This window comes from Nothobranchius furzeri, unplaced genomic scaffold (genome assembly GCF_043380555.1).
Source record: "Nothobranchius furzeri strain GRZ-AD unplaced genomic scaffold, NfurGRZ-RIMD1 Scf020, whole genome shotgun sequence".
NCBI lineage: Eukaryota > Metazoa > Chordata > Actinopteri > Cyprinodontiformes > Nothobranchiidae > Nothobranchius > Nothobranchius furzeri.
In genome coordinates, this window is record NW_027223037.1 from 3,912,578 (window position 1) to 3,939,799 (window position 27,222).

A 27,222-nucleotide genomic window follows, 5' to 3' on the forward strand; every position below is an offset into this window, starting at 1 on the left:
TTACCCTGAAGTGTTGTATGTCTGAAATAATTTATAATTTATTCTTATTTCATTTCCTGTTGCCAGAACCTCTTCAGGAATGTCCTCCGAAACATACATACACTTGCCCATTTTTAAAGTATTCACTTTTCACTGAAATATTTGCTTTAATGACATTTAATATCAGACTACAAGCCATTTAAGCACAATAATGACTGGATAAAGTGAAGTTGCGCTTTCATCTCATCTTGCAACACAACCCAAATTTAGTTTCAAAGTTTCAATAAAAGTGAGTATTGTTATGAGTATCTCAAGACTGTTCTCTCTGCTCTGGATCCTCTAGGATGTCCACGTTAGTCTGTCCTGTGGTGTCCAACAGAGGGCGCCACTCCGATGTCTCAATAGCGTCCACAAGAGCAGCCAGCTGAACGTCCAATTTCTCGACTGTGTCCTCCACTTTCTGCAGACGACAGAAAAGGGCAGACTGGTTGTTTGGTGGGCGTATTCCTAATTTACAGTAAGTTGTAATATGAATAATAGAATATTCACCCATGAATAACACCATCATTTAAGTGAAACAACACAAACTGCCACTAAGACTGGGTTAGGGGAAATATTTGTCCGATGGGAGTAAGGTGTCTGTGTCGTACAGAAAAAAAATCCAAATTCTCTTGTTTGTCATTTTAATTATTCATTTGTGTTGAGATCTAATAATTAAAAGGAGACGTTGCAAGTTTTTATTATTTTTTAAAATCCTTTTAAAGGAACAAAGTTACATAACAGCAGTGAACAAAAAGTCCAATCACCCTGATTTCAAACCACTGGTGTATTGGGACCAATCCTGAAGTCAGTCATTTAAGCCATACTTTACAACTTGTTCATAGTTTTAATCACTTTCTTGAGCCAGCTTGTGCTTAAATGACCCTTGACATGGTTAATAAAAGGCCACCCAGCCCGTATCCCCCCCCCCCCAGCTAATCTATAAATAGAATAGCCTTTATTGTGGTTGTAAAGGGTACAGCAAAATTGGAGTGCCACTCCCTTTGGTGCAAAATGTAAAAGAATACAGAAAAATAATAATACAGATGTATAAATGTCAAATCTACAGTAATATGTGCAAATATACACACAGAGTAGCAGCATTCGTTGGGTTCTGTGCTGGTCACTATTGTAAGAAGAATTTTAGCATATTGCGTTAGCACAAATAGCACATATAAATGTTATTGCACCTGATCATTGAACAGTAAATGCCTTTCTAATCAGATTTTAGTTCTTTGTTTAAGCATTTTAGTTTTAGATTAAATTCTAAATATTTAAATTAACTTTGATGTTTGAAACCAAAAGTGGTCCCATTTAGTTGTTCATTTTATTTCACATTCAATGCTCCACCTTCTCTACAGCGTCCAAACGTCTGTGAAGGTTTATGTGCTCCTGACAGGCACTCGGATGCACCGCTCGAGGTTGTCGGTCCAATTCCAACCCTGAAAACAGAACATAAGGTTTCTTATGGGGGGTCTGAGAGGAAACACATCCAGATTAAAATGTTTCATGAAAACAAAATACAAAACATGCATCGTGTTTGTTTCACATTGATGTTGAATAAATAAAAATATTCTTGTGTTTTTTTTTTTTTTCACAAAAACTGACCGTGTGAAGGATCGTGCGATAATTCAGAAAACCGTTCTTAACACCAAACCGTCTGCATCCTCTTCTAACCAGTGTCAGCGGTTCTGGTTCTGACTCCTCCAGAAGTCCTAGTTTAACTTTCGTCTGACTCCACTCTGATCCTGGATCAGGTTCAGATTTTGTTTCTTGGCAAACGGCCTCAGATGTTGAAACAGCTCCATGTCCAGAATGTCCATATGGTCCTAATCATTGTCCCAACAGCTTTAATACAGACTTTTCCAAGCTCCTCCTGAATGTCCCGCTGCATTCCTTTCTCAGGATGTAGTTTATGTTGGACTGAAAACGCAAAGTTCTGAATGTTTTTGTGTCCCAGCCGCTCTTTAGCCACACCCCCCACAGCTGTCGCATCATTGCTCCGTTGGCATAGAACACTCTGTCCTAATTGTCAGGAAGACCATCCAGGTTAGATTTCAACCTCTTCTCAAACGATGGTTCTCAAAATATTCAAAGCCCCGGAGCGTAGTACCAGGCATGATGTGCAGCAGTGCAGGCCGCCTGTGTTGCACGACTCTGGACAGAACCAGGAGAACATGCTGCCTCACAAATGCAGAGGTTCAGGCTGGAATTATCCGGCTTTAGTGCCACGTAGGAGTGCCCAAACCCTGCCAGAACCACGAGGAGGAGCGGTCTGGGACAGATCTGGAAAACAAGGAATGGATTCCTGTAGGATTCGATTCAATTATTTATATACAGGAGACTGTGGCCCGCCTCTTAACCGAGGGTTTGCAGGTTGGAGTCCTGTCTGTCTCAGACGTGTCCTTGAGCAAGGTACTTTCCCCACTTTGCCTGCTGCTGTTGGTGGTCGGAGGGACCGGTGGTGCCTGTGTTCAGCAGTCTCACCTCTCGGTGTGTCCGAGGCCGCTGTGGCTGCAGTGTTGTTCACCACAACCAATGTGTGTGGAGGTGAATGACTGATTGTGTTGTAAAGCACCTTGGGGGGTTGTAGAACCCTGGAAGGTGCTAAATACAGGCCAGTTAGTATATGGATATTTATGGCAGGATTTATCTTAAAATGTACGTTTCCAGTCGCTAGCAGAGCTTCTCTAGCAGCCAACAGAAGGAGAACAAGGCCTCCTCGTGAACGCGCATGTGTCATGGAGCACAGTCACACCGGGTGGTACCGGCCACAACGTGCTACCTCTACATGCAATCACGGCTAAATGTACCAGAATTAATCCTATGGTCAGGAGATGAAAAGAACAGTTTTAACAAAAATACTACATAGCGCAGCGTTAAACAGCCCCCAGAGAAGAGTTGAAACTTCACATTTTCTAAGTAAAATGTACTATGAGTACTTTTCAGTGGCTGAAGACTCAGAACAGATAAAATAAACCAGTATTTTTCCATCATGCGACATGAACAAGACTTTTTTCCTGTCCCGTTTCCATATCTGCTGCATGAAAACACCTGTTCCCTGATGAAATGGACCCTTAAGGAGTGCTGACATGAATCGTGCAGATTAGTCGTTATTAGTAGACGTTTTATTGTCTTTTTATTTTAATCAGTCAAAAAACAATAGATGTTAAATATATGAGTAAACATTTAAAGTTATTCTTTTGTTTCCAGCCTGAAGAAAGTTTTTAACCGTAGTTTAGTCTGAAAGTCTGACGTGCAAACAGCAGGAGTCTGCTGGTGTAAAGCCTAAAACAAGAAGTGTGAAATGGCTCTTGGTGTAAACTCACTTCAGGCCAGATGCTTTATGCATTTCCGCCTCACAGTTCTGATTCTAACTATGTGTCTGTTTGAAGACGCCACGCATGTGACGAAGCCTGTTTCCATTTTCTAACACCTTGATGACAGGCTAAACTTCTATTGATAATCAAAAAACCTTTAAACAAGTCGAATTTTAATTCTGCTACTGAGACTCGTGGTCTGCAGGTCTGATAGATGATGCTTGCCAGCGTGTTACTGAGCTCTACGGATAAAAGGAGTTAATCTGGCTTTTCATCTGCCTGCCTGCTGTGTCACACACTGGCGGCGCGTGCACACGCAGCGGCTTCTCTCTCCCAAACTTTTTTTTTTCCTTTTCCTCTTTTTTTAATTTTTTTTTTTAATTTTTTTTTTTTTCGGTGTGTCCATGTCACGCCTATCTGTCTGCAAGTGTGTATACGACCGAACATCTTTGCTCGACATCGGCAGGAACAATGTTTTTAAGTTAAACTCTGTGGACGCCGTAGAGCTGAGAAATCTGGGTTTGCTCCGGAGGACTATTAAATCACCGACTGCCACTCCTGCTCCTCGCCCACAATGGAGGCGCCTCAAGCGACGTGAGAGAAAGCAGAAGAGAGGAAAGCGCGGCGGCATCCGAGCTAGGCTAGTAGCTAGCCCACATAAACCCGCTATCCCCTCCATCGTCCTGGCCAACGTACGCTCGCTAGGAAATAAACTGGACGACATTCGATTACTACGTTCATCTCAGAGGAATGTAAAAGACTGTTGTGTTTTTATATTGATGGAAACATGGCTCAGTGACGGTGTCCCGGACCGTGACATTCAGCTCGACCAGCTAACCTGCTTCCGTGCTGACCGAGATATTGTCGGGGGAGGTAAGGCCCGCGGGGGTGGACTCTGTGTTTACATCAATGACGCCTGGTGTCACAATGCTGTCGCGGTCTGCAAACACTGCTCGCCTGCACTCGAGCTTATGGTTATTAAGTGTCGGCCATTCTATCTACCGAGGGAATACTCAGCCATACTACTGTGTTCTGTGTACATCCCTCCCTCCTCCAATGACAACAACAGGAGTGTGGCACTGAATGAACTGTACCAGCGCATCAGTGAGCAGCAGACAGCCCATCCTGATGCCTTTCTCATCTTGGCTGGGGATTTCAAACATGCAGACCTAAAGTGCATGTTTCCAAAAATACAGCAACACATTGACTTTCCAACAAGAGGAAATAACACGTTGGACTGTGTTTACACCACCCAGAGAGGAGCTTACAAAGCTTTCCCCCTCCCCCACCTTGGTGCCTCAGACCACATTACTGTCATGCTAATGCCTGCTTACAGACCACTCGTTAAAGTCACCAAACCGGTTTGTAAGCAAATACAAGTGTGGCCAGAAGGGTCTTCGGAGGCTTTACAGGACTGTTTTAGCTCCACGGACTGGAACATGTTTAAGCAGGCTGCCACCTACAATAACTCCACTGATCTCCAGGAGTATGCAGAGACTGTTACAGCCTACATCAAGAAATGCATTGAGGATGTAACAATAACTAAAACCATAACTGTCCGTGCAAATCAAAAACCATGGATGACAGGAGAGGTCCACAGGCTGCTGAAGGAGCAGGATATTGCGTTCAGGAAAGGAGACGAGATGAGACTGAGGACAGCTAGGGCCAACCTTTCCCGTGGTATCAGAGAGGCTAAGAGACAGTACTCTTGGAAAATATCCCAACACTTCAAAGACAGCAGAGACATACGAAGCTTGTGGCGGGGCATTCAGACCATCACAGATTACAAGCCCCCTCCACGGACCTGTGATAGCTCCATCCCCCTGCTGAACGAGCTGAACACCTTTTTTGCTCGCTTTGAAGTGCAAAACGGAACCACAGCACAGAAGATTCCACCGCCTCCTGGTGACCAGGTGATGACTCTGTCCCCAGACAGCGTAAGGAGATCCCTTAGCAGGATCAATGCACGTAAAGCTCCGGGTCCTGATAATATTCCTGGCCGGGCACTGGGAGACTGTGCAGTGGAACTAACTGATGTCTTCACAGACATCTTCAACACGTCACTTATCCAGGCTGTCGTCCCCACGTGCTTTAAAGCCACATCAATTATTCCGGTCCCAAAAACATCATCTCCCTCCTGCTTTAATGACTACCGTCCTGTTGCACTTACTCCCATCCTTATGAAGTGCTTCGAACGGTTAGTCATGCAACACATCAAGTCTGTTCTGCCCCCCTGCCTGGACCCCTTCCAGTTTGCATACCGGCCCAACCGCTCGACTGATGACGCCATCTCCACTGCACTCCACTCAGCACTCACACATCTGGACAAAAAAAGACTCATATGTCCGGATGCTGTTCATAGACTTTAGTTCAGCATTCAACACCACCATCCCCCAACAGCTTTCTCAAAAACTGGTCCAGCTGGGTCTTAACACCTCACTGTGTAACTGGCTGTTGGACTTCCTCACTGGAAGACCACAAGCAGTACGGGTTGGTAGAAACATATCCAGCACCATCATTTCAAACACGGGGGCCCCCCAGGGATGTGTGCTGAGTCCCCTCCTCTTCACTCTGCTGACCCACGACTGTACACCATTACACAGCTCTAACCTCTTCATCAAGTTTGCGGATGACACAACAGTGGTGGGTCTCATAAACAACGGGGATGAGACCGACTACAGGACCGAGGTGAGCCGCCTTACCACATGGTGTGCTGACAACAACCTCTCTCTAAATGTGGTGAAGACCAAGGAGATTGTTGTGGACTTCAGGAGAGCACACACTCAGCATGCTCCGCTGACCATCAACGGTGTGTCTGTGGAGAGAGTGAGCAGCACCAAGTTCCTGGGTGTGCACATTACAGAGGATCTCTCCTGGACGAACAACACCATAGCATTGGCGAGGAAATCACAGCAGCGTCTCTTCTTCCTCCGCAAACTAAGAAGAGCAAGAGCACCAGCCCCCATCATGTACACTTTCTACAGAGGCACCATCGAGAGCATCCTGTCGTGCGGCATCACTGTGTGGTTCGGAGCCTGCAATGTTTCATGCATTAAAACCCTCCAACGTATAGTGAGAGCAGCAGAGAAGGTCATCGGGGTCTCTCTCCCGTCACTACCAGACATTTACAGCGCCCGCCTCACAAAAAAGGCCCTTCGCATTGCGGCTGATCCCACTCACCCAATGCAAAGCCTCTTCGAGCTGCTGCCGTCAGGGAGGAGACTGCGGAGTCTCAAGGCCAGGACCAACAGACTGAAGGACAGCTTTATCCATCAGGCAGTTAGGAAGCTAAACTCCCTCCCAGCTCTCCCAACTCTCCTCTCTTTTCCCCCACAGTCTCTCTGAACTTGGTTACTGTTTTTATACTAAATGTTTATTTTCTATCTAGCGAGAGTTTGAGAGTAACGTAATTTCATTTCTCTGTATGTCCTGTACATGTGGCAGAAGTGACAATTAAACTGACTTTGACTTGACTTTGACTTCTCTTCTCATGGATGCTTTTCGTCGGCCAAAACCAAAGAAGAGGGATCCTTAAGCAAGTGATGCTTTGGGAACATTAAGGAATGTAGGTCACTGGTTATGAGAAACCATTACAACCACAATACTTCAAATAAATCAAAGCCGTTGAACCAAATGCAGCATTTAACAGCTAGTTTTAGACATATTTAGCACGTTAGGAGCTATGGTTAGCTGCAGCTACAATACCCAACGAAGTGGGAGTGACAACTCCGTTTGTTTTCTAATCTAGGATCGTGATGTTTCCAGCTGAAACTCAGTTTCTGATGTTTGTGATAAATGTGTAACCGTGTGTGTGTGTGTTGTGTGTGTGTGTTATCAGCCTGTGTCACCAAACAGTGAGAAGGCAAAAGTGTCTTTCCTTATGAGCTGTCAGGAGATGATGAAGACACTGAGCCAGACTATCCCATCCCACACACACACGCACGTACATGCAGCTATTCAACAATAGAAGAAGGCTGTAAGAGGTTTATAAACCAAATTCCAGATAATCAACTCGATAAGAACACAATGAAAATAATGTGATATAAACCGACTAAACAAAAACCTCACTTTCACACCTAAACCATCAGCCCTCCACCTCCGTACTAACCATTGTTTGGCTCTCTGTGCTGCTGTGAACTATGTGTGTTTAAAAAGCACCTGAAGGAGACTCGGCTGGAGGCCAGTGCAGCCACGTAATACGGGACAGACAACATCACTCGGCGCATCTTAGCCATTATCTGTGGCTGATTCAAAATCGGTGTAGACCTGAGGTATAATCTGAAGATGGAGAAACCATGACAGCTGATTTTTCTGTTTTAAATGAGATGCACTAAACTGCCAAAATAAGGACTACACATGTCTACAGCACTATTAGACACTCATTTATACATGTTATCAGCAAGAAAAGCCATTTCAGTAAATAAGAACGGTTTAACAGCAGTTTTCATTATTTCAGTCAACTTCTCACCTAATTAAAGGTGCTAAAGCTTTACATTTAAGTGAGTGTTCATCTGTCTGTAACTGTATGTGTGTCTCTTAGCCAGCTGTCTTTGCTGTTTGGAGTCAGAGTGATTGGCTGTTTCTCCAGGTCTGACCATGAAAGAATGCAAAGCTATAGGGAGTTTCTGTGGGAATTTAACCGTAATCCTACAGACTTGTAGGAAACTGAGCTGAGAACAGAGGCTAGAAGCAGAGATGATGGAGGTGGTTTCTACGCATAAAGCTAAGCGGAGGCAGAGCTGTAGACTTATTAGAAACAGATGTGCTGGACAAAGCCAGAAGACAGTCATGCATGTATTATTATAGTTCATCCTCATTTCTGCACATCTATGAACAAAAATCCAGTCAGACCAGTTCAGCACCAGGGTTCTGGTGAGCCGATAACCAGCTGACCTCTGACCCCACTGCACACCACACCCAGCTGTCTTACCTGCTGTAGTGAGGCCAACTAGAAAGAGGAGGAGGACGGCTGAGCTGGAAGGCACAGACATGATGAGGACAGAACCCTAGTGTCCAGATTCTCACCAAGAAGGAAGAAAAAGATATGCTTTCCCTTTAGATTATAATCTCAGAGCTCACAGAAGGCCAGCAGAACCACTTTCCTCATCCCAGTCTTTCCTTTCTGGGTGGTTGAGCCCATTTTGTAATGGAAACCTCACAACCCTGCATGTGGGACGTGTGGGTGGGACATAGTTAGGAGAGGTCTCGGTTCAGTTTAGCTGCAGCTGGTAGGAGTGGACACCCCCCTTCCCCATTATCCACCATCATGTTTATGCAGAACCTGATCCCGGACCTGTCTCTTGCATCAGAATCAGACAAAAACACTGAAGGAACATTCTTTCACGTAGCGCCACAGCTCTACCACTACAGCAGCAGCATTTGTTCAAGATGTAGAGACATTTTTAGCTCTTTTTAAATGTATCTGGATAAAAGCTGCTTCCTGAACAGCCTCAGTTCAAAGAAATAGTTACGTTGGACAGGACTGATAAGCTTATGGCTAGTTTGAGCTTAGCCAACACCAACATGTGTTGATGTGTTAGGTTGGTCCACTCTACTAAATATTATATTACTATTATGATATAAAAGTAAAATGCCGTAGGGTTTTCCGTGCTGGATTAGTCACAAACAGAAAACTCTGGTAAAATGTCAGCAAATACTAAATTGATGTGAATCTAAAGGAGCTTTTTCTTTCTAATTCCTTGCTTCACCAGTAAAGTTGACAATGATTTCATGTGTCTGTCCACTGATTCCAGGCATGGGCGTTTCTAGCCTGTTTTTGGGGGGGCTGAAGCACTGCTAAAGTTTGACATTTAATCATCTATTTATTTTTACTGTTTGTGGTGGTTTTTAACACATTAGTAAGATATAAAAAGCATACAGTAGGTCAAAATATTATGTTTTAAAAACAATAGTACAGCAAATTTCCTCCGTCTCAAAAATGGTTTGATCCTGCTCACCTTTCCAGACTCTGCTCTGAGGCTCTGAGCCTTCCTGATTGGCTGCTATGCTGCCGTTAGGGTGGCTAAGGTTCCTGCTTTCCGTGGGACAGTCCTGAATCTACATTATTTTTCTCGGGTCCTGCTAATTGAGATACCGTCCGACATTTTTGACTGTCTCCGATTTCGTCTTTAAATCTTGTATAAGTCAATAAGACGCAGGTCCGGAGCTCGCACCGCTCACGAACCTTCAAACTAAAAAGAAATGACGGAGTGATCCTGGTCCAATAGGAGATGAGCTGCTGTTACAATAAAGACTGAAGGTTAAAGCTGCTCAGGTTCCTTAGTAATCAGACAGGCTGCTGCTACAAAAGCCCAATAATACGACTCTTAACACCGACACGGTGCTTGTGTTGTTTCATAGCCAAACCCTTTAAAACAGTTGAAATAATCTAATTAAAGCCTTGATTATTTATTCTGTGACGTCTAAGAGAAAAAAGTCAGAACTTTAAGTTTAAACTAACTTTTAACAGAGATCAAAGTCACTGATTTTGTTTTCTCTCCCTTAAACATCAGCTGTAAGAGATTAGTTATCAGTTTTGCTAACCCACCATTTTGTTTTTGTTAGTTTTTAAAATTAAGAGGGAAAAAAGACTAATTATCAAAAAGTTTGGATTTATTTTTCAATGGATGTTGATATTAGTGGAAATAAGTAAAATGATCTAAAAATTATTACTGGTACTTTTAGTTTCATTCTAGGGCTGGGCGATATGGACCAAAACTCGATATCTTTTTGCTGAATTCTGATATACGATATATATATCTACTAGTAGTAGTAGTAGTAGTAACGAGTAGAAATCCAAGATGGCGGCACCCTGTGAGAGTGTTGCTTTTCTGTCTCCTTTCTGTCTCTTCAAGGGGAACTTTTTTTTCTCACAGAGGAGTTAGGAAACAAAATTAAACAATACAACACTGAAAGACAAAAGATGCCACCCAAGAGAGTATTGCATACGGAATACGATATGGAGGACATCCGTAAGTCAATAAACAGCATGTCTGAGGAGCTGGCTAAGGTAACGCAACAGCTGCTTAAGCTCACAGAACTTTTTGAGGAAGTAAAGCTACTAAAGAAGACCATAATTGAACGGGACAAGATCATTGAGGAACTTGAAAAAAGGATTGATAACCTGGAGCAGTATACACGAATGGAGGACGTGATAATTACCAGGATGAGTGTTAAACCTCGCTCATACGCAAGAGCCGCAGCAGGAGGGAGAAATATTGACGAAGATGCCGATCCAGAGGACACAGTCGTTGGAAGGGCAAGTGGTGCGTTTCTTGGCTGGGAAGAATATACATCTGGATGCTGGGAATATTGCTGCCTGCTATACTCTTCCGAGGAAAGATAAGTCCAAACCTGCCATTGTTTTGAAGCTTGTAAACAGGAAATGTAAAATGGAACTGATGAGGCAAGGGAAGAAGTTGAAGGGTTCTGAGGTGTACTTGAATGAGCATCTTATGCAGAAAACAGCCAAAATTGCACATGAAGCCCGCAACCTGAGGAAGAACAACAAGATAAAGATGAACTGGACGAGGAATTGCAAGGTTTACATCCAACTGAAGGGGACCACACCCGAACAAGCTAAAGTAGTTATGGTAAGAGTTCTTAAAGATCTTGAGCAATTTAAATGACGCTAATAATTACAGAAAAATCTCGAGATTAATGACTGGGACTTGGTTGGTAATTTCCAAACATTTGAAATGAGGACGAACTACTTACCGATTCTGACTATTAGGAGGACGCTTATTTACTCCATGGTAAAAAACTTCAAAATGTTTATGACTCTTTGCACCACAAAATGAATGATTTTGGAAGGGATTTAGATTTTGATGGTAATTTTAATAAAGAGCCATGGAATGATTGTAAATACTATAGTGATGAGGAGTTTAAAGAGATAAATATGGTGGGAGTCTTCTCTGTCATTCATTTCAGTTGTAGAAGTTTGCATAAAAACTATGATAAGGTTAAAGAGTATCTGAGTCACTTACCAAATTTTTCTGTTATTGCTGTCTCAGATACGTGGTTGGACAATGAAAAGGGTTCCTACGTGAAAATCGAGGGATATGAATTATTTACTTTAAATAGGAACAACAAAAAGGGCGGTGGGGTTGCACTGTATGTGGATATAAACCTGAAGTGTAAGTCATCTGACAAAAAGGCAATTATTATTGATGGGGTTATGGAGTGTATCAGTGTTGAAATTGCTATTGAAGGAACTAAACCCATCATTGTTACAGGGTATCCGCGGGTCCTTAAAAAGTCTTAAATTTACTTTTCCAAATTTAAGGCCTTGAAAATCCTTAAAAATGACAAATAATCCTTAAATACTTTTTCCAAAGGTCTTAAATTACCAAAGACCCAATAAACTTGATTATTTTATTTCTATGACATTTTCGTGAATTTCTAGTTAGCCTTCAGCATTTTTTGTGTTTGATGTTGGCGCAAGTGGAACCGTACACATTCAGTTGGTTGTGAAAGGGGACTATTTTTAGATGAGCACATTAAGCCGGGCGTACACTGTGCGACTTTTTCACTCGCAGCGTTCAGCTTCAGCTCAAACTGTACGACTTCCTCGCAGAGCAGATCTCACGAGTCATGTGCTCACACTGTACGACCAAGTTCTCGGTTGCGATCTGACTGCTCACACTGTACTTCTGGTAGCAACACGTCAGCCCTAAAAATATGCTAAAAATAGCAGTTTTTACTCAACACGTCAGACTTTTTTGTCTTGTTTTGCCTGTTGTCCTTCGGGAGTGCTGCAGGAGGACACACAGGGATTTATGGGGGTTGGATGAGGAAAATGAAATAAAGAAAGTAAATCTGTGTTTTGTGATCAGTTTAATTTGACATGAACACAACAAACACACTTTCTTGACATTCTTTGTGCGTAAAAAAAACGTGTAGAAACAAAAACAAACAGCGTGTTATTAGGGAAATAGCGAGCGGCGTTGATGCAGGATTGCGCATGCGCCGTGAGCGGTTCTGATACTTTTTGGGTCGCAGCTGCTCGCAGCGCCGCTTCAACAGTGCGATACCCTCACGAGGGACAAGCGAAATATTAAACACGCCAGAAGTCCGTGCGACCTCACGACTGCTGATCGGCAGCTGGTCACGTGGTGTTAATCGCCTCTCGTAACCCCCTGTACACTACACAACCGCTCAGCGTAAAACTCGCCCCGATGTCGTGGATTCTCGTATGACTGGAAAATCGTCTCAAAAAAGTGAAAAAGTCGCACAGTGTATGCCCGGCTTTAGCTGGTTAAGCTAGTGGGAGCTTGCGCCATGGAGAAGTGCAAGTTTAATGGTAAATGTATGGTTAATCCCACGTTCGCGACGTGGTTAGCACCAGTTCCAGGCATTAGCTGGAAATCATAGCTTAAATTTAATTTTAAAAATAGCTTAAATTTGGATCTGGATCGAAAGGAGTCAGTTGAGGTGGTTTGGGCATCTGGTCAGGATGCCTCCTGGACGCCTCCCTGGGGAGGTGTTTCGGGCATGTCCTGCCGGCAGGAGGCCCCCGGGTCGACCCAGGACACATTGGAGAGGTTACATCTCCAACCTGGTCCGGGAACGCCTTGGGGTCCTGCCGGAGGAGCTGGTGGAGGTGGCCGGGGAGAGCACGGTCTGGAGCTCCCTAGTTGGTATGCTGCCCCCATGACCCGGACCCGGATAAGCGGAGGAAGACGACAACGAGCTTAAATTTGGTCAAAGTGGCATTAAAAAAGGTCTTAAAAAGTCTTAAATTTGGCTCCCTTAAACCTGCAGATACCCTGTGTTAGTTCTTTGTATAGAACACCTGGATCCTGTCTAAATACTTTTAATCAGGAAGTCAGTAGCTTGTTTGTAAATTTAAACAAGGTTCATATTGTATGTGGTGACTTTAACATTGACCTTCTCAACCCTCATGATAACTTACAAATATCTAATTTTATTACAACAATGTACAGTAATAACCTTCTCCCACTTATCCTTAAACCTACTCGAATTACAACCACAACTGCCACTTTGATCGACAATGTATTCACTAATGAGATATCCAGACAAATTACAGCGGGATTACTAGTTAATGATATAAGTGACCATCTACCGGTATTTAGTGTTTTTCATCAAATAGTACATTATGCTCAAAATCCTGAAACAATTACACAGAAATTGGTTCGACATAGAACACCCGAAGCCCTGGCTGCATACAAGGCAGTAGTGCTGGGTATCGATTCAAATTACCAGAATCGATTCGATTCCGATTCTTGAGATTTAAAATCGATTATCGCTATCTAATCCGATCGATTCCGATCCGATATCGATTCAATTCATGTCATCAATTTAAAAACATTTTTGCAGTTACCATAATTCCATGACTGCATAGTTGTGCAGTTTATTGATAATATTGACATTCAATGATAAATTAATGAAATATTGGCCATTAAAAACAGTTGTAAGGACCAGTTCCTCTCCAAGACTGTCAAGTGTTTCCAGTGTTTTCTAGGACATCATTAAATTCAGATGTTAGGAATTCAGCCAAAAGCTATTGCTGTTGAAAGCAAATGCCATTTTTATTCAGATAAGTTTAACCATATAAAAAAAGATATTATTTGCCAGTGCAAATGTAAACAGAAGCAGAAAGCTTAAAATTAACGGCTTTCGTTTTACTTTGTGCAAATAGAAATTAAAAGGTACAGAACCTTAAACAACAGTTTCACAGTCTTGTGCAAAAACTTAAACACTTCAAGTATCTAGAAACATTCAAATGCCGTTAAAGTACAAAAATGTAAACTTGTGAAAAGTGAAAACTGAAAGGCATTCCATATTAATGTACAAACAAAATTGAGCAGGAAATTAAACTTGACTAAATACAGACTGTGTAAACTGTCCTCTTATGAACATCACTTGGGAATGGTAAGATTCTTCTGCAGGAAAAGTAGCTGATTCACACGACCAGGGGTGAGACAGCTTCTTTTTGCAGTGATTATATCACCTGCAGTTGAAAAAACCCTCTCAGATGCGACACTGGTCCCAGGGACACAGAGATATCGCTTAGCCATGCGAGCCAAAAGAGGATACTCTTTTTCATTCTCCCTCCACCAGACCAGAGGATTGTCCTGCAGTCCTGCAGGTCTCCTCGCCCTGTACCTCTTGATCTCCTCTTCTGCCACCTCTGCAAGAGTTTTCTTTGCATGTCCCCTCTCCTCTCTTGGTCTGTAGGCTTCCCCAAGGAGAGACTCCAAAGCACTGGATTGCTTGGGGTTAGGTGCAGGGGGGTTGTTTTCCTCCTCTTCCTCCATTTCATCAACTTCATCTTGCTGCATGAGAGAAGAAATACTTATGTGTCGTTGTGCAACAATAGGCTTTGGTTTGGCTCTGAATAACTTAACATAACATAAATCTGTCATTTTGATCTAAACTATCAAGTCAGACAACAACTTGGATATCAGGAAAAGTGTTCAGTCTTGGTTCTTAGCGTTGTGTATTTTTTTGAAGGTTACAATAGCTTACTGCCTTGTGTATTTGAGTGTAATCTTATTATTTCTCGTTTTCTCCAAGGATACGTGATGCTGTAGCGAATTAACTTCCCCACTGTGTGATTAATCGGAGTATATTCTATCATCTATGAATACCTGCCTGCTCAGGCTGAGATTTAAAATATGATAAAAGTATTTGCTTGGATTTTATTTTTCACAAGGCTTCTTATTACTTACATTAGATGCTTCTTCCTCCATCCCACCCACTGCCTCAGCCTGGAGCCTGGAGAAGGTGTGCTCTCGCTCCTCCTCACCCAGAAATGGCAGGGCTTTGAAGCGTGGATCAACAGCTGAGGTGGCATGCAGCATGGCCGTCTGGTTCACATACCTGAAATATAAATGTCACACATTTAAATCTATGCAATTAGGGAGATAATATTTTCTTAAATTGTTTAATTAAATACACAATATAACCTATTTTCTCTCTCACACGCACAAAATAGGCCTACCTTGTGCTCAGGTTTTTCTTGATCTCATTCTTCATATCCTTAACAACTTTGGAGTCTTCTGGGAGGCTGGTCATCTCCTTCAGCAACAGAGCACGCAGGGGTGCGATCATTGAGAGAGTTGGTGACTTTTCTTCTGACATGACTTCAGTAGCTTTTTTCATTGGCTTCAGAGCTCTGACCACGTCTTCAGCATCAGTTATGTCTTCCTCTTTCAGACTGCACAAATCTTTTTCATTTCTGCGGACTTCAGGTGAGAGCAGAGCAGCAGAGATAGCAGGCTGCTGCTTCAGAAAACGTTCCAGCATTTCCAGTGCACTATTCCATCTGGTCACAACATCAATTGTGAGCTTGTGTTGTTTAAGCTGCAATAGTTTCTGCTTTTCTTTCAAGATGCGGCTAGCTGTTGTGCTGCGATGGAAGAACGTTACAATGTGCCTCACTCTCCCAAGCAGGCGTGCAATATTTGGGAGTTTGAGACCGGTTTGTGAGGCGAGGTTTATGATGTGTGCAAAACAGCCAATGTGTGTTAACCCCATCATCTCAACAGCACGAATCATATTAGCTGCATTGTCGGTCACCATAGCAGGATCTTTGCTCATCAGCCCCCACTCCTCTATCGCTGCGGTCAACATTTCTGCTAGACTGGCAGAACGATGGTCAGTTTCAACTTCTGTGGTCTGTAATACGTACGAGTTGAGGTTCCACTCCTCGTCAATGTAGTGTGTCGTCAAACTCATGTACGATTCCGTAGCCACAGATGTCTAGGTATCCGTTGTAATGCCCACTCTCTCTGCTGACTGAAGCTTACTTTTCACATTTTCTTTCACCGACTGGTACATGTTTGGGATGACTTCTTCGGAAAGACGTTTGCGCGAAACCATAACATATTGTGGCTCCGCTACTTTCATTAGCCGCTTGAAGCCCTCGTTTTCAACGACAGAATATGGGCGCATATCCTTGCAAATAAAGCCCGCTATCGCCTCGGTTATTTTGTGAGAACGTGTAGAATTAGCCGGTAGTTGTAGTGATTCCTTGATTTTCATCTGCTGCAGACCAGTGGACGGCTTGCACGCAAGATCTTGGTGATGTCGCAAAATGTGATTGTTGAGATTGGTTGTATTTCCGCAATATTTCACCTCCATTTGGCATGCCTTGCAAATCACTTTGCTTTTGTCAAGCTGACCTTTCTCTTTGTCCGTTCTGAAACCAAAATGCTGCCAGACCGCAGCTTTAAGAGTTTTTGGTGTTTTCAAACCGAGCGCATGGCTAACGTCGCTGCTAGTATCCGACGCCATTTTTAAAAATATCTTCACACCTAGCACGCATGCGTGAATTCAGTCACATGACGGTGGGTGGGAGAAGGTTGCTGCACCATATTAACCCTTTATCATCACCCACGCCTCTGAACTTCTTTTATATTTTAGCTGTACAAGAGCCAGACACTGTTAAATGGTTAAATCGATCTTTGGACGTATGAATCGATCTTCATGAATTTATATAAGAATCGATTCAGAATTGGAAAATCGATTTTTTCAACACAGCACTACAAGGCAGATCTTTCTGCTCAGACGTGGGATGAAGTTTTTTGTACTGAGGACCCCAAACTTGCATATGATGCCTTCTTATCCAAAGTAACCAAACGCTATGATAAACACTGCCCATTGAAGCTATATATTACTTAAAATAAAATTAAAATAAAAAAGCCCTGGATAACATATGGCATAGTTGAGGCTTGTAAGAAAAAAAAAATCATCTTTACAGAATATATTTTAAACAAAGAACTAAAAGTGCTGAAGACAGATATAAGACATATAAAAATAAATTAATAAATATAATATGCATGAATAAAAAAAATTATTAGGACAACACCAGAATAATACACGAGGAATGTGGAAAACATTAAATGGTATAATTAGGAATGGGAAAAAAGTTTATGCACTCCCAAGCTATTTCATTAAAGAAGATCATGAAATAACTGATATCAAGGAAATTGCCAATGCTTTCAATCGTTATTTTGTTGAGGATGGACCATTATTAGCTGGTGCTATCAAAGCACCTATAAGTAAAAATGAAAAAAAAATTACTGAGTCCATATCTAATTGTAACCCCAGTTCGCTATTTTTAAGGGGTGTAGAAGACATTGAAATAATAAATATTTTCAATAAATTTGAAAACAAAAGTTCAACTGATTGCAGTAATTTAGATATGAGGTTAGTAAAGGAAATTATCAATCACATCGTCACACCCCTTACATATATCTGCAATCTGTTATTCTGTACTGGTGTTTTTCCAAGTAAAATGAAAACAGCAAATGTAATCCCTATTTATAAAAATGGAAGTAAACACTTATTCATAAATTATAGACCAATTTCGCTTCTCTCGCAATTTCCTAAAATTTTAGAAAAATTGTTTGTCACTAGACTTGATGATTTTGTTAAATTCAATTTGTTGAACGAACAACAGTTTGGTTTTCGATCAAACAGATCCACTCTGATGGCAGTAATGGCCTTAACTGAAGATATCACAACTGCAGTGGAAGAAAATAAATATACCTTGGGTGTCTTCATTGACCTAAGTAAGGCCTTTGACGTCATAGATCATACACTTCTTCAGAAGCTACATAGATATGGTATTCGTGGCACAGCTTATGCTTGGGTGGCAAGCTACCTTAGTGAAAGAGACCAGGTTGTGCATATCAATAATGTTGATTCAAGAAAGGAGTTAATTACTCATGGAGTCCCACAAGGGTCTATTTTGGGACCTAAATTATTCATAATGTATATTAATGATGTATGTGCGGTTCTAGATGAAGTAAATTATTTGTTGTATGCAGATGACACCAGCCTTTATTGTTCTGGTGACGACCTAAACAAGCTTGTTGATTTAGTTGGAAAAAGAACTGGCAGTGTTAAAAGGATGGTTTGATAGGAATAAACTTTCTATGAATGTGACCAAAACAAAGTACATTATATTTGGAAACAGGAAAATTAACAATGAAATTATTATAAAAATAAATGGTATTGTAATTGAACAAGTACACACATAAATTTTTAGGAATTACTATAGATGAAAAACTGAGTTGGAAGCCTCATATAGAGCTCCGGACCCCACGTGACTCTCAGTTAGTGGACGCCATTTTGGCATGCAAAAAAGGTAAACAAACACGGATGTAACCATGAACATGAACGGGATCCGCTTGGATTTTACTTCGTCGGAGTTTACTTCACACTTTAAAACAGAAGAAATCATTTTATATAGTCAGAAATTAAATAGACTAAACATCTCCGACCCTTACCGTGCCCCTGGGATACTTTTTAAAAACGCCAGAAGCTGTCGGAGCGGACTTCTTACCGGCACAACACCGGACCTGACCGGGGAACCCCTTGGGATTCCCCCGGCCGGAGGAGCTGGGGAGAAGGTCTGGGACTCTCGACTCTACTGCCCGCTCCGACGCCAGAAGCTGTCGGAACGAGCTTCTTACCGGCACAACACCGGACCTGACCGGGGAACCCCTTGGGATTTACCCGGAGGAGCTGGCTCCGGCGGCTGGGGAGAGGGAAGTCACGCTACTGCCCCCGCAACCCGACTCCGGATACGCGGATGAAAATGGATGGATGGACGGACAAATAACAGATTTACACGTAAGTAGTCTCGGTGAGACAGATAATAGCAATCCAAAGTGCTTTTTATGTGTGATCTGACAATTGATCAACCATTGCTTAAAAATTAAATACAGCTTAGCCGGTTAATTGCTGTCATCATAAAACACGGAAACAGCAGCACGCAGAACTCACGAGGCAACGTTTTACGTGATGTTTACTTGCTGCTATGAGTAATAAGACAGAAAAAGCCACGCCAAAATAAGTTTAGGAAGCCCACTAAGAATCATAACAAAAGCATTTAAAATAAATACCATACACAGTTGAGGAAACATTGGTTTAAGTACCTGATATGAAGCGGTCGCTGCATAAGCGAAAACCTTTACTCTCAGGATCCCACAATTTCATTTTATCCGGTCACTAGTGCATTTTATTACAATGATCCAACGTTTGCGGCGCTCCGGATCTTGGGGAATCCTGTAGATGGCTCATTCCTTTTGTCGTCCGTGTCTATTCTGCATCCTGGGGCACAACAGGAATCTACCATATTTCCTGTTTGATTGAGTTTTCTGACTATAACAAATAGTCCAGCTGCGAGCTTCTGCATGCCAATATGGCGCCGTTTCGATTTGAACTGTTGCATGCCGGGAGAAGTGACGTCAACTCCCGGAGCTCTATAGATCAGGGGTGTCAAACTCATTTTAGCTCAGGGGCCACATTGAGGGAAATCTAGTCCCAAGTGTGCCGGACCGGTAAATTAAAAACAACTTCAGATTGTTTTCTTTGTTTTTTCTTTGTTTTAATACAATCAATATAAAACAAGGCTGGAGCCTGAGGACAGTGTATCCAAGTAGTACAAGTACAACACCTGAAGTGTACTTGAAATTTTGAAGAAAAAAAAAATCAATAAAAATACATTCCTTAGTGATTCAAAGAGCTTACAGGTCACATGGCTAGATCAGTTTCATGCAGCACTTAAAGTATATTTGACTCATTTTACTTAATATCTTTTAGCTTTCATTAGCCCATCAGAAGTCACATCCCGAGTGGCAGCCAACTTCAGGATGTGATTCAATTTCTTGTGTGAGCCTTGAGTGCAGCTTTGTTTTATTTATACTCATTAGAGAACTTGCTCACAAAGAAGTTTATTTTCACTCTACATTGTAAAGTATGAAAATAAAGTTTACACAACCATCTCGCGGGCCAGAGTTAACCCGTTTGCGGGCCGGATCTGGCCCGCGGGCTGTATGTTTGACACCCCTGATATAGATGATATAAAGTTAAAAGTATCAAAAAATATAGGACTCATGAGTAGAATGAGATTTGTTTTAAATATTAAATCCCTTCAGATACTCTATAACGCTTTTATTTTACCATATCTGAGCTATAGAGCTCCGGGAGTTGACGTCACTTTTCCCGGCATGCAACAGTTCAAATCGAAACGGCGCCATATTGGCAGGTAGAAGCCGACAGCTGGACTATTTGTTATTGTCAGAAAACTCAGTCAGACAGGAAATATGGTAGATTCCTGTTGTGCCCCAGGATGCAGAACAGACACGGACGACATAAGGAATGAGCCATCTACAGGATTCCCCAAGATCCGGAGCGCCGCAAACGTTGGATCATTGTAATAAAACGTGCTAGTGACCGGGCTAAAATGAAGCTGTGGGACCCTGAGAGTAAAGGTTTTCTCTTATGCAGCGACAACTTCATATCAGGTACTTAAACCAACATTTCCTCAACTGTGTATAGTGTTTATTTTAAATGCTTTTATTACGATTCTTAGTGGGCTTCCTAAACTTATTTTTGCGTGGCTTTTTCTGTCTTATTACTCACAGCAACATGTAAACATCACGTAAAACGTTGCCTCGTGATTTCTGCGTGCTGCCGTTTACGTGTTTTATGATCACAGCAATTAACCGGCTAAGCTGTATTTAATTTTTAAGCAATGGTTGATCAATTGTCAGATCACACATAAAAAGCACTTTGGATTGCTATTATCTGTCTCACCGAGACAGATCTCAGACAGATCCTGAGACGCTCCTGCCTGACATATTTATTTTATTCACGGAAAACAATCAAACTAGTTATTTCTCTTGGCGTTCAGTTTATACATTCAAACAGTACAGCACTCTATTTAAACTACATACCTGTTAATCTGTTATTTGTCCATCCATTTTCATCCGCGTATCCGGAGTCGGGTTGCGGGGGGCAGTAGCGTCGAGAGGCCCAGACTTCCCTCTCCCCAGCCACCTGAGCCAGCTCCTCCGGGTGGAATCCCAAGGGGTTCCCCGGCCAGGTCCGGTAAGAAGTCCGCTCCGACAGCTTCTGGCGTTTTTAAAAAGTATCCCAGGGGCACGGTAAGGGTCGGAGATGTTTAGTCTATTTAATTTCTGACTATATAAAACGATTTCTTCAGTTTTAAAGTGTGAACTAAAATCCGACAAAGTAAAATCCAAGCCGATCCCGTTCACGTTCATGTTCATGTCTGCTGTTGAATTTCTGCCTCTGAATGAAAAGGGAACTTACCCCAGTCGAATGACACGCCTTTGTTTGACCCTTAACCAATCAGAGTGAGTCATAGTAATATATTAGTGCCCTTGTTTTCACCTGTGTGTGAACTGTGAACAATCATGGCTTTGGCCGCGGCTCGGAGCGACAACGAGGTTTTCGTTCCGAAGAGGAACACCTTTTCTATAGTACCGACCGAGCACCGATTCACGTCATTTCAAACGGTGCCTCGTTTCGTTACCCATCCTTCATAACGAGAACTTGCCAAGAAAGCTGCACATACGCAAGAGCGTTATGTCGTCGGTCCCTGCGAGCGAGTTGTAAACAGAGCAGCATGGGTAGAAAGAAGAACGCACGCTAACGCTTGGGTCCACTTCACTAAATGTGATGGGTAACTGGGTGATGAAACCAGCGACAGACAACGATCTAAGTGAGACATCCGCATCTTAATCTGCTCCGGTAGGTAAATAAAATGTTTAAAATAACGTTACCTTGATATGTTAGCTTCCGTTTCGCTAATGGTGCGTTCGCTTTCTCCTCGGAACTCCGAATTTCCGACTAGATGAGCATTAACGTGCTCTAAAGTTTGGCTTCACTTTACTAAATGCGACGGGTGATTGGGTGAAGATGAAACCAGCGACAACGATCTAAGTGTGAGGCATCATCGTTTTAATCTGCTCCAGCAATTAAATAAACTGTTAAAGATAACGTTGCTTGATATGTTAGCTTCCATTGCCACCGTTATCAGTTAATGGTGCGTTCGCTTTCTCGGAAATTCTAACTTCCCAGTAGGAAAAATCAAATGAACAAAGACGGCCAAAGGAATGAAGATACACAGTAAAGATGTTTGCTTCAGTTTAATTATCAGCTTATAAAACTACAAGGACAATGTTAAAATACAAACAGTTGAATGTTATTTATCGTGATATTTATCAAATATTGTTATATATTGAGAAAAATATATATTTAATTATAAAAGAGAATTAAAATATGAAACACTCAAAAGTATCGAAAATTGGTACCGTTAAGTACCGTTATCGATTCGTAGGTACCGGGAATTAGTACCGAATCGATTCAATTGTCAAAGGTACCCATCCCTATGTTTATGTTTATGTATTTAGCAGACGCTTTTGTCCAAAGCGACTTACAAGTGATAAACGACATTTTGACTTTGAGGCTAACAACAATAGTAACAACAACAAAATGACATCAGTCATGGAGAGGAGGGAACAAGGAGTGGACAGTAGAGAGGGGGGACGGGTGCAGGCAAGGTGCTAGTTAAGAAGATGCTCTCTGAAGAGCAGGGTCTTCAGGAGTTTCTTGAAAATAGAAAAGGAAGCCGCAGTTCTGGTAGTGTTAGGAAGGTCATTCCACATTTGTGGAACGATGCATGAGAAAAGTCTGGATTGTCCTGAGCGTGGTGTAGGCACTGCTAGTCGACGATCCTGTGATGACCGCAGCGGCCGGGCCGAGACGTAAGCCTTTGCAAGAGGATTCAGGTAGATGGGAGCCGTACCGTCTCAGACTTTGTATGCTAGTGTTAGCAATTTGAATTTAATGCGTGCTGCTAGCGGTAGCCAGTGGAGCTCAATGAACAGAGGGGTGACGAGTGCTCTTTTAGGCTGATTGAAGACCAGACGCGCTGCTGCGTTCTGGACCATTTGAAGAGGTTTCACAGTACAGCCTGGAAGACCAGTTAGAAGAGCATTGCAGTAGTCGAGGCGGGAGATGACAGTAGATTGCACCAGGAGCTGGGTGGCATGTTGTGTTAGGTATGGTCGGATCTTTCGTGTGTTGTACAACGCAAAGCGGCATGAACAGGCAACAGAGGCAACATGATCTTTAAAGGCCAGGTGTTCATCAATCACAACACCCAGATTTCGAACTGCCTTTGAAGGAGCCAGAGATAGGAAGTCATTCTGGATTGAGATATTGTGCTGTATGGATGGTTTTGCTGGGGTGACAAGCAGTTCAGTTTTAGAGAGGTTGAGTTGGAGATGGTGGGATTTCATCCATTTTGAGATGTCAGAGAGACAGTTTGATATTCGTGCTGAGATAGTGTGGTCGTCCGGTGGAAATGACAGATAGAGCTGGTTGTCGTCTGCATAGCAGTGGTAGGAGAAGCCATGTGATCGAATGATCTCACCCAGTGAGGTGGTGTATATGGCAAAGAGAAGAGGTCCCAGTACGGAGCCCTGGGGGACTCCTGTGGCAAGGTGGTGCACGGTAGAGGACTGTCCAAGCCAAGATACGCTGAATGATCGTCCTGTGAGGTAAGATTCAAACCAGGCGTGTGCTTACTCTGTGATGCCCATGGTAGAGAGTGCGGACAAAAGGAAGCCATGGTTGACAGTGTCAAATGCAGCCGATAAGTCGAGCAGAATAAGTGCTGAGGATTTGCCAGTCGCTCTAGCTTCTTTTAAGGATTCAGTCACTGCTAACAGAGCAGTTTCAGTGGAGTGGCCCTTTTTGAACCCAGATTGGTAAGGGTCAAGCAGACAGTTTTGTGAGAGGTATTCTGTAATTGCTTGAAAGCCACCCTTTCAATGATTTTGGACAGAAAAGGGAGGAGAGAGATAGGTCGGTAGTTCTCCACATGATTTGGAGGAAGAGATGGTTTTTTTTAGCAGCGGTTTAACCTGAGCATGCTTGAGAGAGGTGGGAAATGTACCGGATGTCAGTGAAGCATTGTTCACATGTGTGACTGCTGCGACTACTGTAGGAGCAATAGCTTGGAGCAGCTTAGTTGGAATAGGGTCAAGTGGGCATGTAGTAGGGCGGCTGCACGTGAGAAGCTTGGACACACAGTTCTCAGTGACAGGGGAAAAAGAGGAAAATGAAGCAGTACGGTCTGAGATGGTTGGGCTTGAAGGAGATTGTGGTAGTGAATGTTCAGGAGTGGCCAGTTGAGAAAACTGTTTTCTTATCGCTGCCTCTTTGTCAGTGAAGAATGATGCAAAGGTGTCAGCTGATAGATTGTTGGTAGGAGGTGGAGATGGAGGGTTGAGCAGAGATTTGAAAGTTGAAAATAGTTTCTGAGAGTCAGTAGAGCTGAGGATTTTGTCAGTGTAGAAAGCGCATTATATGGAACTGGTTTGGTTTTTCACCAGATGACAATGAGCAGCGAAATGTCATTTGCAAAGTTTGCAAGGAGAGCGTCAAGGCAAGTGATGGCAACACCACAAACTTGTTTAATCACTTGAAAAGAAGGCATCCCAAACAATACAATGAGAGCCAGCTGGCAGCTAAAGCTAAAAAGCCTGCGGCTAGTGCTTCTTCCAGGCAGCAAACGCTAACAGAAACACTCACAAAACTCACTCCTTACGACAGAGACAGCAGACGATGGAACAGCGTGACAGATGCAGTGACGTACCACTTGGTTAAAGATTTGTGTCCCGTGCGAACAGTAGGAGCGGGATTTAAGAAAATGATAAAAACATTGGATCCGCGCTACAAGTTTTCCAGCCGCAGGTATTTTTCGAACACCGCCATTCCACGCATGTACGCTGAATGCAAAGTGAGCGTTGCAGAAAATATTCAGAATGCGCAGTTTTTTGCTACCACAAGCGATCTCTGGTCCAGCCGCACATCAGAGCTGTATTTGAGCTTAACTATCCACTACATGAGCAACTGGGAGCTACATAGTATTTTGAACAAGTTAATGTTTGCACAATACGTTTGCAATTGACATGTTTGCACTTTAAATATGTTTACGATTTTAATTTATGCTAAGTTACTTGAAAAACGAGAAAAACTGATTTTTGTAATTGTTTCTCTCAGGGCTTTTATCATCTCTGGTGTGAGTTTAAAATATAAGTGTGTTAGCACTGTGTTGATTATCCCTAATATGAATAAATGTTTGTTTATTCAATGTTTCTCTTCTTTAATACGCAATTGAAGTTATGCTATTCATGGATAAAAAATCGTGATGAAATCGAAATCGTGATAAAATATTGGAAAAACCGTGATATTCTATTTTTGCCATATCGCCCAGCCCTAGTAGGCTTAAATAAGTTTAACTTCAGCCTATAGAGCTCCGGACCCCACGTGACTCTCAGTTAGTGGTGGATTATTTTGAAACAATTCTAGAAATGGGATAATGAATGACTATAAAAAAATGTATAGAAATAAATAGTAAAACTACATTTTATATAGCGCCTCTCAAGATAAAATTCTTGAGGCATTTCACAACAACAAAAAAATTATATTTTTATTTCAAAGTTTATGAGAAAAAAATAACACAATTGTGTTTTTAAAATGTAAAGAGAGAGACAGGAAATTATTTGTAAAGAAGGAATTCAGTGGATACAGAGAAATGCGTAATAAGTAGAGGGAGAAAAATAAGGAGAGGGTGATGATGACGGCCAATAGACGAGCTCTATTACCTTCAAAATGACAAAATATGTATTGATTCTAATCATATTCTTGTGCTTGTATTTTATTTTCATAGGGATGATAATTTGGAGGAGGTGATGGAACAAGGTGAAACTAAAAAAGAAGAATCTTCACAAATGTAAGTACAAGGTTGTATCTGTATTTGGCTGTCACATTTGTCAGGAAAAGTAAACAATAATTACTTTTTTAGGTTATCTTGTCTGGGAATTGAAGCAAACATTGACGAGGAAGAGTTCAACAATATTCAAATCTCTGTGTAAGTATTCAGATGTTCATAAAATGTGTCTAATTTTCCATACTAAAAACTTTATATTGTGTTTATTCAGGATGGAGTCATCAGATGACACATGGTCACCACACAGAGAACCAGAAGTTGATTCGTCTTCAGAGGAGGACGAAACCATCGAGATGGACAGCGGTACTGATGACAGCGGTGATGAGGACTACACACCTTATATACACATAAGGTAATTCCTTTTGTTTAACATTCTATAAAACTGCAATAGCGCATAGTTAATAAAAAGCTTTTGTTCACAGGACTGGAGCAGCATTACAAAAAACATTACAACTTGAGACTCTGCAAGAAATTAACATAGAGGATACAGTTCATGACTGTAATATCCCAGAAGCAACTGACCAACGTTTGACAAGCAAGAAAGGTCTTCCTCGACGCTACAAGCTAAGGCCTGAGGATCCAAGGCGTTACGGTTTGCTGTCCGGAGTTCCTGCACCATCAACAGAGGAACTTCTACAACACCTAAGGACTTGCGGTGATGGTAAAATAAAACATTATCTGCCTTACATCTTCCACACAATAGTCCATTGCTAATTGAGTTTATTTTTTATTTACAGGTAAACTTTGCCACAGACATAGGTGTTGGGGGAGGCAAGAGAAAACCCAAAACCTTCTTTATTTTTGTTTCCTGTGTTTTTTTTTTTTGAAAATAAAGATATATTTTGGGGAAATAAGGACTAATAATTTCAAAATTTATGTAAAATGTTGGAGGTAGACATAATTTTTTGTTGTTGTGCAGGAGTTTTAAAATTTATGGTATTTTTACAAATACAAAAAGTTATGCTTTAGACCACTTTATTAGAGCATCAAACAAAAATATCTAAAAACAAACTTATGTAAAATATCAAATATATACATTTATTTACAATCGTCTTGGAATAAAACCAGTGTAGTTACCATTGGGGTCAGGGAATTTTGCAGAATAAACTCCTCCATGTGTGGTACAGTTGAAATACATGTCTGGGGAGGCTGTTGGCAGCATTTCTTTTCCAAATCAGTTGGCATATCTCTGCAGTGGGAGCATACACTCCATGAAGGTTGATTGGATGTTGGAGGTGTTGTGGCAGGTGGACCAGAGAGGGCAAGTACATCAAAGAGAACACCAGGGTCTCTGTCCAG

General features: G+C 42.0%; 2 protein-coding genes across 3 annotated transcripts; one reads left to right on the forward strand and one right to left on the reverse strand.

Annotated features, from left to right (window-relative positions):
* Window positions 1–140: 140 nt before the first annotated feature.
* Window positions 141–8,545, reverse strand: LOC107395551 (uncharacterized). 2 transcript variants are annotated; one of them, XR_008559819.2, is made up of 3 exons: window positions 1,627–1,943; window positions 1,369–1,460; window positions 141–439 (listed from the first exon to the last, which is right to left on the reverse strand). XR_008559819.2 is itself a non-coding variant. In XM_015974942.3 (3 exons), the coding sequence occupies exons 1-3, from the start codon at window positions 8,327–8,329 to the stop codon at window positions 290–292; spliced, it is 303 nt and encodes a 100-aa protein (XP_015830428.3). In that variant the 5' UTR covers window positions 8,330–8,545; the 3' UTR covers window positions 141–289. The 2 variants fall into 2 exon arrangements, 1 of the variants encoding a protein (XP_015830428.3); XM_015974942.3 differs by lacking the exon at window positions 1,627–1,943 and adding an exon at window positions 8,269–8,545.
* On the forward strand, window positions 411–26,862 carry LOC129154517 (uncharacterized). Its single transcript, XM_054734239.2, has 6 exons — window positions 411–496; window positions 25,864–25,926; window positions 25,999–26,064; window positions 26,135–26,275; window positions 26,346–26,584; window positions 26,661–26,862. Exons 2-6 carry the CDS (start codon window positions 25,886–25,888, stop codon window positions 26,816–26,818), a joined length of 645 nt encoding a protein of 214 aa, XP_054590214.2. The 5' UTR covers window positions 411–496; window positions 25,864–25,885; the 3' UTR covers window positions 26,819–26,862.
* The last annotated feature ends 360 nt before the right edge of the window (window positions 26,863–27,222 follow it).